Raw genomic sequence first — 11,058 nt, forward strand, 5'->3', positions numbered from 1 at the left:
ATATCCGAGTTTCGTTGGTTTCACTAGCCTACCAACGAAACCCCAGAATAGGCCGACATTTCGTTCCTTGGCAATAGGACACAAGTCTCTCTTTCACATTGGCCCCAATTTAACGACACTAGCACCCCATTTGGTGTGTGAGATTTGTCTAATAAAAACATCATACATCGATCTATAACCCACAAAAATTTCCTACAATTGTTAAAATGATTCCTCTTCTAACATACGAATTGAGATGTCGCATTTAACGCCACACAATGATCCATGATATATATTCACTAATATTTACCAAGTTTGATTGGCCCAAATCTAAACCCTCTTCATGGTCATATGTCATCCACACAATATTATTGTTCTAAACTCTAGAATCTTCATCACCTAAAGATGAAGACAACATGTGTTAAACCAAAAAATATGAACAAGAAAAGCAAAGCCACAAAATATGAAGAAGAACACGTAACACTATTCAAAAGCGTCAAAATTCCATAACTTTTTTTTTTTAGTTATCAAAATACTAACACAATGCAATATAAAAATCATGAAGATTATTACAGAGAATAACATGAAAAATATCTCTTCAAGTCTATTAACAAAAGACTCTTCAAGTCCATAATATGGGTCGATTTCCTTAGGGCCTTTGGATATGTAGCTTGGCTTCTACTACATCTTTATGGAACTGTAAGTTTGCATCATAATATTTAAATTTTAACCCTATTTTTTATTGAGAAAAATATTAATATCTAAATTTCAAACTAGGGTTTAATGAACACCAAAAAAATTTGGTGGGCCCTTTAAGAAAGCCCATATTAACCACAAAAACTAAAAACAGAATAGTGTGTGACTGTGAACCAGTGAACAGTCTCCGCGTGTTATTTGGTCCTAACCGTCTATATGTATATCCTGAACCGCGCCAACACCTCTCAGTTCAAAGCACTTTGGGAACCCTTTCTTCTCTCATTTCAGAATCTCAATCTCGTTTCTCCTTTGAAACCCATCAAGAAAAACTCTCTGTTAAGTCTAATCCGTAAGCTTTTCTTTTCCTTGCGGATATGGCTGCTGTAATTAGTAGCAAACCAACTTTCTTTAATCTTTCTAAAGTGATTCAGTTATCTTCTTCTCCCTCCACTTGCGTAGATTTAATTTCTCTGCCGAGCAAGAAAATCTCTTGTAATGGAATGTCTTGTATGACTGCGAAATCTGTGTGGGGATCTTCTAGGGGAGGTTCGGGACTCTTGGAGCGCCCGCCATTCGATCAATCTCAGTTTGATCCAACTCCTCAAGCTGAGGAAGGTGAGCTTCTTATCAATCAAGATATAGCTATGCCATTATGTCCGTATTGTGTTTGCATTTTTTCTTGTGATGTGCTATAAGTTGGGTTTTCTACGCTTTCTATTTTACTTGTGTTTTCCCTCTTATGGTCGTTTAAAGATTGCAGGTTCTGTTAAGTCTTTTTTGTTCTTTTACTGTTTATGTATTTTCCTGTCTGGTCTGTTTGCTGATAATATTTATTTTTTCCCTGGGAAATGAAGTTGTTTTGCTGATCAATTTAGGATTCCTCATGTTCTCTTCCAGTCTCCCTTTGAGACTTTGGTCTTCACAGAGGTGATTCATGGTAATGTAAGATTGGTATACCTAAAGTTGCAGTGTCTGTGAAGGATTTCAGTCAATCCTTTGCTTCTTTGCGAGTTAAAGAAAGGGGTTTAAAAAGAAATCTTGCTTTACTTATTTACTCGTTTCTTTGAGAGAATGAAATAAATAGTTTAAGAAATGTTAACTTATGTCAAGAAAAATGTTTGATCCAAGGTACAGAGAGGGGCCTATCAATAAAAAGCATGCCCAGTAGATGGCTTCCACCACTGCGAGTTCTGTTGGTGGTCATAATTTACACAGCCTTAACCTTTGTGAAGAGGCTGTTATCTGACTCGAACTAGCAGTCACTAGATTACAATGGAGCAACCGTAACACTGTGCTGACGTTTTCTCCTAAAAAGGCTATAAATCTTCCTCTGCTCGCTATGTAAAAGGATTGGAAATAGGAATTTCTTTAAATAGTAAAGACAGGAAAATGAGATGCTAGATAGTCCAGACTGTTGTTGGTAAGTTAGTTCTGAGTAATTTAGACTTTAACAATCTAATTCGAACATTTTCTGTACTCCTACTAGAAAGTGAGCCAATCGTACAATCATTCAATACACATCAAACAGCTGAAGCCAATTAGACCTAAATCCATATACAGAGGAAGGTAATTGGACATGTTCTACTGAATTTATGCTTCTGAGAGAAGGAGCCATCACTGTGTAGTAATTAGCCTGTGTTTGTAAGATGATTCACAATTTGGTTGCTATTGTCTGGAAAAAGTTACCTTGCTCTTTTGCTTGTCAAAATTAGTGCAGAACAGTTTAGGGCCATGGGTTCTTTAAGGCTCAAAGAATGGTTCTGGGAAATATTGTAGGTTCGACAGGGTTTACATAAATAAAAGAAACTAAAGGAAGAGTTTGAGATCTGATGTTGTCGTGTGACTCGAAACATTACCCATCTATTAAGATTAGTAATAGGGAAATAGAAGATATAAGAGGAACAAGTAGATGAAGAGAACTGAAAAGGGACGAAAAGAAGACCAGAAAGTAGAGAGAAACAAAAGAAATGAATGGAAAGAACAAAGGATACCTTCAGGCTACCTGTAACCATTAGCAGCAATGAGCACTTAATTGAAAAGCCAAATTTATGTGTTCCCCTTATATTCTTGTGTTGAACCTAATAGAAATGGGGAATTAAAGAGATGAAACTGCTAAATAGTAATACTGGTAGACACCTTAAGGATGTCCAGGTTTTTTATGATATGGCTTGTTTCTGAATGTTTGTGATGCAGTTGTTCTGGCCTAGCTAGACAAACAAGACCAACCTCGGAGGCCCAATCAAACAGTTGGTCCAACTTGAAAGTGGTTTATTTATTTTAAGTGCATGTATGAGTTAGACAGACACTTTGGTTTTCATTTTCTCTTTCTGTTTCAGAGTTAGGTTAGGAGTCATTATTTTCCTTTTAAATACAACTTGTAACCCATTAATGGATACCATAAATTTGATAAACATGTTGGGTTGCCCCTGTGAGTGTGTGGTGACTATGCGATCCTCTTCTATCCCTTGCAACACTGAGCACACAAACCCCCACCAACCACCCACCACAGCAGGAAAGGGAGACCACACAGAAAAACCACAAGCAAAAGGCACATGCTGCGAACGAACCGACGAAGCCTGGTGGAAGGACTAACAACAATTAGTGAACCCCGCACCCGAAAAGCGACAAGAGCAAACACCGACAAACCGGCCCAAGGAAGAAGCACAGGAGAATAAAAGGCCCGAAGCACAACAAGGGCCAACAACAGAGGGAGGGCCACCAGTTTACCCACATGCCCAATTTAATGTGTCATGGATGAAACGAAGAAAAATTGAGGGGGAGGACAGGGAACAGGAAGAGCCCAGACAGAGGGCATTTGGTTTAGTTGAAGGGCTAAAGACAGGGGCCCAAAAGACTGTAGGAGAATGTTAGATGGTTAAACTGCAGTTGAGTCCGAGTCAAGGTTTAAGTCTGGGGTATTTTAAGGTGCATTAGCGTTTACTTGTATTCTTTGGGGATTTATGTGATTAGAGACTTTACTGAAGTTATAAATACACATGCTCCTATCTGTTAGGGGGATTGACACGCCCTAATCAATCAGCTCTTCTTTTTGTACTTATTCTTCTCTTCCTTTTTATTCTTCTTCTTCCTTATCTCTTTTCTCCTTCTCCACTTACTATCAGATAATTCTCATTGTTGTTTATCTGATTTGTCCCATCTACAATACCGCCTTTGTGATTATGGCTGTGTGGCACACTTTTTACTCTTTCCCTATTTCCTTTATTTGTTTTGTTTTCCTCCTTGTCTCCTGTTTCATGTATTCTGTAAATACTCCCAATTTTAGCTCCTTCAATCTGGACCAGATCACTCCTCAATACTGGAACATCTGAAGGCCTTTGTTGAACATGACCATGCCACCTTGAACCACTTTCTTGTAGCTTATTATGTATTGCAGCTATCACTAGACTATTTCTAATATGATCATTCTGTACTTTCATATTTCCTGGTTTTGTCACTCATCCATGCCTGCATCCCCATCCCCCTTAAACTGAAATTTTATAAACGATGCTTCTTAACTGCTTATCATTCCTCACAATGCATATCATTGCTGTATGACTCCCACAAAGTTAAAGTTTCCATTGGCTTGCAAGATATTAACGTGAATAGAATCATGGAAGTTGTAAAATGATTAAATTTTATTCATTTCAGAAACGTATCCTAATTGATCTTTAAAATTCACAGGTGGAGATATTGGCGTGGTGAAACAAAAGAGAGGTACAGGGAGTGGAGACAGCTACAGAGTTTTGCTGATTGATGATTTACATCATACTGAAAAGTTAGGTAATCTCTCTCTCTTTCTTACACTTGCAGCACCTTTAAATCCTGGTTAATTGTAGCCCAGTTGCCCAATGCATTCTGTGGCACAATGAAAATGGAATTTTTCATCAATATTTTGACAGACGGAGAAATGGTTATATGGTGAAGCATGCGAGTGTGTTCGGCTCTGCTTTGACCGATGGCCAGTCCACATAGTAATCTGTCTATCTAATGACTAAAATTGCTTCATCTATATTATTTTGGCAATTTAAATACACAATTAGAGAAATTTATTCTTGATGGCAGGCCATGTGTTTGAGATAAGTATATGCTATTTCTATTGAACGGGTGGACTGGCCATATGGCCTGGGCATTAACTTATCACATGGCTGAAAAAAAAAAGTTTGATTAATTCTATGTAGGAGTTCAAGGTTACCAGACAATTAACAATTATGTTTAGTTTAAGTGTGACTGGTTAGATAAATTGATTCTTTCCTTGATTACTGGCTGAATTGTCTCTTATTATTCAGAAGGATGAAGTACCAGAACTGAGGACTTTAGGAAGTAGAGTTCTTGTAATAAATGGTCTGGCTTTTTCCCCCCTTTAACAATAAAGCCTTATCTCTTGATTCACAATAAAAAATTTCAAGTTTTGAACTGACAACCACAGATTGCAATGACACAACTTAACCACTGCACCAAGGCTCACCTAATAATAAAATTTGCATACTATTTGTAACATAAAAAGGTGGCATGTCATCTGTTTAGCATGATAGGCTTATCAGTATCCTAGGTTCCTTGAGTGGCTATACTCTTGAACAAATACTGAGAACCAATCAAATTTTAAATTCTTTCTGTACCATGGCCTAATGCATAAACTATAACCAAAAGGAACTCAGGCAATAAGCTTCTGCATGTATATTCTGCCTCTTGTATGATTATGCATGCATGAACATGGATGCTAAGTTTGTTTTTCATTTGTAGTGGCACAAGTTATACCTCGGGCTGTACCCTCCATTACATCTGGTGATGCAATAGCACTCTTTCACAAATCACGCCAGGATGGTGTGGCTGTTGTTATTGTCACGGTTAAGGTACTCATTTCCACTCCTTTTTTGTGGGAGTCGTTGATTTGGTCTGATTACAATGTTGAAATTTTGATCAAAATAGCTATGATTATTAGAAAATGAGTTTAAAAAGTGATCCGTGGAGGTCATTCATGCACCATTCTGTCCATAATGAGCTAAAATTCTTATTGGTTATGCAGGAGCATGCTGAATTCTACTCACAAATGATGATCCGTGGGGGACTGCGGTCAGAAATTGAACCTGAGTCAGATACCGTGTAAGACATTCAAGAAGTTGAGAGTGGCCAAACTAAAGTTGCATTTATCTTTTGGGGGGTAAAGCATCATTAAAGATTTGGCCATAGTACAGTTTTGATACATAGAGATGCTTTTCTTATTGAACTGATGTCCTCTGAATTACGTTGAGGTTAACTACATAGATGTTCTTTCCAGAAATTACAGGATAAATAGGAATGTTTTTTTCTTGTGTGGTAGCAACCATCGATAGTAGTCTCATCTACAGCTTTTATTATTGAGATTATGTCTTGAGAAAGGGTCAAAGTACAATCTATTTATGCACCATCATGGAGACAATCTTGGCCCAATTCCGAACTCTCACTGCAAAAGGGAGAAATGCTCACAACCTCTCCTAAGTTGGCTCAACAAGTGAAGAAGTGCCAAGTTTAGCTTAGTTTAGTTTTTAGTCAACTTGTATGATTGTAAAAATGTAGAAGTCATTATGGGTGATGCGATATTGAGTTTAGCTATGGATTTAGCAGATTTGCTGAACATCATTTTTAGGGCTTCAATATCGTTGTGTTGGGCTGGATTCTTCAGAACCCCCCTGACCCTGACCCTAAATACCCTTGTCTGGTTTGATCCTGACCCTGACTCTACAAGGTCGGACTGGCCCTGCCAGGCTAGACACTTACCCTAAACCCTAATCTTGGCCCTAAGCATAACCTCAATGGCAAGATCCTTCCTACCTCTTGATACATTTATTTTCTTGTCTTCCCCTTCTCAATCTGCAACCACAGCCCCCACCCCTTTTTTTTTCGGGTGGCCGCCTGCTGCCCTTTCCAAACTCGGCCCCATATTCCCCTTTCGAGTTACATTTTCTGATCCTGTTGATTTATGTGATCTTAGATTTAAGTCGTGTTGTATGTCTACTTGGAAACAAGGACGTATCTCCAGTCGAGAAGAAGCTTGAATGGATGTTGCTTTTTAAGTGAAAACAGAGGAATCGACTGTGAACATGAACATGGAAGGCATTGGAAAATTCTTCGAATCAGTTAAGGCAGGCTTGTTTGAAACTATTCAAATACAAAACCCAAGTCTTCCCTTGTTTGGTGAAGCCAGATGGAAGAATCATAAACTTTTAAGAGACTTGTTAGGAACGTACTAATGTTAGCAATGGCAAGAAGACATCGAATCCCAACTTTTTGTCTGCTAAAAGGATTCGGCAACGAGTCGAGTTTTGAACTCTTGATGGTTTAAATAAAAATGGGGGAGATTCAATTGTAGAACATTAATATGAAAATGATTAAAATGTTACACCCTTTTCCATCTCCAGGAGGGTTTAGAATGCTTTCCTCTTAACAAAATTGGTTTTCTTTCAGAGAGGTAAAAGAGAGTTTTCTGTTGATGCAATGACTCAGTGAGATCTAAAGATGACCCTTTAGGTAACTCCACTGATTTAGGGATCATATCTGCAACTTCCTTTTTGCGATTGAAGAACAGAGGTTTGAGTTTTGGTTTCTATTTCTTTCTTCTGGAGAACATCAATGCCACCTACAATTGGCATGGATTCCTCTGACAGTCAACCCTTAATTCCCCTTTGTTGCAATTTCTCCCCAGAAGGAATTCCACCAAATTCATCACCTCAGCAGTTGTCATTGCAGTGGTATTTTCCAATCCCCGTTAAAAGCTATTACAACAACTAAATATGATCCCCAGAGTTGATTAGACTGATGGCTTATAGAAGAATAACAACCTTAACAGCAATTACAACAGCAGCAGAATATAGCTTCACCTTTAAATTTGCAAATCGAAAGGGCACCCAGTTCATTCGTCTTGTAAACAACAGAACCCACAATTGCAAGCAAATAAAACTAGCTTGAACGGACGCAACAGGTTCCCTCTCCATTTGAAATAACTGGCCCAGGGAAAACTTCAACAGAGTACTCAAAACTTTCCTGGGGCAATGGAGAAAAAATAATGGGTTCCTCTTTATCTCCTAATAATTTTCCGTTTCAGAAGACTAGAGGGGTCTTTCTATAACTGAAAGGAAAATAAGAGGAAATACCTCCTACCCCCACCCACAGGAATTCACAAGAAAATATAAGTATAATAATCTGAAATGGGTTCTTCCATTACTTGAACAAGACAAAATGGAAAACAAAAATGCTGCATGGTGTAAAATTAGATCTGCTCTTAGTAAACCTCAAAATTCCAGAAAACTAAATGTGACTCGAATCCAAACAGAGCACCTAGAGTGCTTCCACCATTCAAAAGAAAACAAGAAGCATAAATCCTCCTCATTTCTTTTTGCCTGCCTTAGCTGCATCTCCAGCCTTGGTCTGCACAATATTAAATGAAAAGTAAATCACCATCAAACATCGAGTTGAGCAATACATGTTATGGACGAATGAGAACAAGCAAAAACACCATTCCCACCTTCTTAACACCACGGATCTTCTTGGACCTGTTTTTTCTTTCCTTCATTTGCTTCCTACTCTTTTCGATCTTGGTATCAAGGCCATTCTGCAAAATATAACCACAGATCTTAGCACACAATTAGAACCCAAGTACAATTGTTTCCTAAAGACACTTATGATGGAAGAAATGCAAACAACTTGATAATCTCATTAGTGTCCAACTGACACCAGCACACTGAACTCACAAGCAAAGAACAACGGCAGGTCCTACCATAAGTGCTGGCACTGGCTAGATCACATAGTCCTAAGATTCTCTTTTAAAAATCAAAAGGGTGGATTGAGCTAAGATATGCACTTAAACCACAACACATATGCACTTAAACCCCCCCCCCCCCCCCCCCCAAAAAAAAAAAAAAATTTCTCCCTCCTGACTTTACCCAAAAACAGAGGTCATGGTTTTGACCAAATTGAGTTTCAAATAAAAATCTCCAATCCCCACATTACATATGCACTTAAACCACAACACCCAACCCCCAAGCTGCTAGGAAAGTAGTCACTATCAATGGAGCAATGAGAAGCTTATTTTGGAAATAGAAACAATGTTGGCAGACTAAATGTACAGTAATCATCAGCTGAATTCCTATTTACTTCAGATACAAGATTTTCTTACATTCCCAGATACACCAGGATCCTGTGAAGTCAATTCTTCATCCAGTACAATTAAGTACTCAATTGATGTCTATGAAACCACCCCAACCCAAAAAGCATATACCGAAAATTAAAAGGATGAAGATTAAACTCAAACCCTAATTAAAATGTTAAAAAATAAAAATAAATATAAAAAAAGAAAGAAGTAGGCAGAGATGATACAAACAAAATTGCAGTATGATTCTCGTATCGTTTGAACTATGCGCTGCAAATAAATTTCACTGGAGAAGTACAACCAGTGATCCTAGACAACAGTCCCAGGAATTTCCGAGAGTGGTAAATCAAAACAATGGAGCATATATTCCATTGCTTTTGATAGTCGGATTTAAACTTCAACAACATAAGATACCCATCCGACAAGCCCACCATCAAATTATCAAATTATGTCGTACACCATTAATTACGGAACTCCAAAAAGGAACAATCTTTCTCAATGGCATTGGTTTACACATAAAGCTTAAACACTACCGATTTCAAAGTTCAACCGGCTCCAAGAGAAACGAATAGAAAACCCTAAATATTTCAAAGCTTAACTGCCAAGATGCAAGATAGTAGAGAGAGAGAGTCCTTACCCTGACAAGCCTATACTTGGGCTCGTACTTCTTGGCATTATCTACAGAGTCGTAGATCAAACCGAAACCAGTAGACTTGCCCCCACCAAAATGGGTTCTGAACTTGAAAACGAAGATGGAGTTAGGATCCTTCACCTCGTACATGCGTCCAAGCTTCTCCTTCAGCTCCGCCTAACAAGATATTAACACAACATAATCAAAAACAAAATCCCGCATAACTCAATGCTAGATAAGTGTGAGAACAGAGTAAGAATGAAAAATTGAAACATGAAGATACCTTCGAAACATTTGGTCTTCCAGGATGAAGAACATCAATAACCTAAAACACAAAAACAATTAATCTTTTTCCAGATCCAACGAACCGTCGCAGAAAAGATTACAAGGAATTTTCTTAGAATTATAGAAGAGGGAAGGAAATAGGATTAATAGGAAGAACTCACAAATTGCTTCCTCGCTAGAAGCCTGTTGGTCATGAATTTTCTAGTGCGAATTGTTACTGCCTTGGAATCCGCCATCTTTGGATGCAAAACCCTTGCGCGCTCTCCTGTTGCTGGAGTTGAAGCGTTTGCCGCTGCTGCTCTGAGAAGGGATGAAGGCGATGAAGCTCAAGAGCGGAAGAAGAAATAATATGTGTTCCGAAACCCTAATAAAGTAAAACCCTAAGACCACGTTTGGTTGCAAGTAAAGGAAGAAAAAGAAAAGTAAATTGTCATTTGGGGAAAAGAAAGCGTGGTTCCTGCACCATACACACGATCACTTGAATTTACCATTCAATCCTTATACTACCATATCAAAGGGTGTAAATTCATACAAAATATTGTTTAATTGGAAGCGAAATCATATATAATATATTGTTTAACAAATGGTAAGGTAATACTATCAACAAAATTAAATAAATAAATTATATCACACTGATATTATATTGAACATCGAAAATACTTTGTATATGTAAATAGAATTATTAAAAATGAAGAATTTTAGAACATTTACCTTAGTGATGTTCGACAAACCACAGTGATAGAGGTTTAAGCAAACCACATTGATAGAGGTTCGGAATTAGCTTGAGAATTCGCAGAGCATAAGAGAGTATTCAATGTCAGTACCAATGGTACTCTGTCTGGTATTCCATCCTCTATTAATAATATTTTCCCTCAATCTTAATTTTTTAATTAGGATTTCTTTAGACTCAACTAAATAGAGGAGTAGTTATTTTAAACTACATAACTGTATTGTGGCCACCTATGGTGCGAATTGTAATGGGACCCACCCACTACGATTTATAGTACCAAATAAAAGCAATACGATAATAATATAATATATTTGTGCTAATATATTTGTACCAATCGATATTCAATATGATAAGTGTAATGACATAAATTTATTTGCATCGTATAAGACCTGTCAAACACCATTTTCATATCAAATTGAAGACCTTAACCAGGTCACCAGTGCAAAATTGCTACCACCACCAGCATCCCTCTCGAGATTTAAAAAAAATATAATGAATCCGTTTTAAAACAATCAAATTATCAAATGCTTACACCAAAAAAAAAAATTTATCAAGTGGATTTTTCTTTCAGATATTTAATATATATATTACTAAAAATTTCCAATGTATAACAAA

General features: G+C 37.5%; 2 protein-coding genes across 2 annotated transcripts; one reads left to right on the forward strand and one right to left on the reverse strand.

The window, feature by feature from the left end:
• Positions 1 to 920: 920 nt before the first annotated feature.
• Positions 921 to 6,310, forward strand: LOC149000977 (ATP-dependent Clp protease adapter protein CLPS2, chloroplastic-like). Its single transcript, XM_089139824.1, has 4 exons — positions 921 to 1,290; positions 4,357 to 4,455; positions 5,416 to 5,525; positions 5,699 to 6,310. The coding sequence occupies exons 1-4, from the start codon at positions 1,050 to 1,052 to the stop codon at positions 5,777 to 5,779; spliced, it is 531 nt and encodes a 176-aa protein (XP_088995950.1). The 5' UTR covers positions 921 to 1,049; the 3' UTR covers positions 5,780 to 6,310.
• A 1,594-nt stretch (positions 6,311 to 7,904) lies between these two features.
• LOC149000978 (small ribosomal subunit protein eS24z) lies at positions 7,905 to 10,061 on the reverse strand. Its single transcript, XM_089139825.1, has 5 exons — positions 9,875 to 10,061; positions 9,712 to 9,753; positions 9,435 to 9,605; positions 8,174 to 8,260; positions 7,905 to 8,076 (listed from the first exon to the last, which is right to left on the reverse strand). The coding sequence occupies exons 1-5, from the start codon at positions 9,947 to 9,949 to the stop codon at positions 8,035 to 8,037; spliced, it is 417 nt and encodes a 138-aa protein (XP_088995951.1). The 5' UTR covers positions 9,950 to 10,061; the 3' UTR covers positions 7,905 to 8,034.
• Between the last annotated feature and the right edge of the window lie 997 nt (positions 10,062 to 11,058).

This window comes from Hakea prostrata, chromosome 11 (genome assembly GCF_041222555.1).
Source record: "Hakea prostrata isolate BN-2017 chromosome 11, UWA_Hpros_2, whole genome shotgun sequence".
NCBI lineage: Eukaryota > Viridiplantae > Streptophyta > Magnoliopsida > Proteales > Proteaceae > Hakea > Hakea prostrata.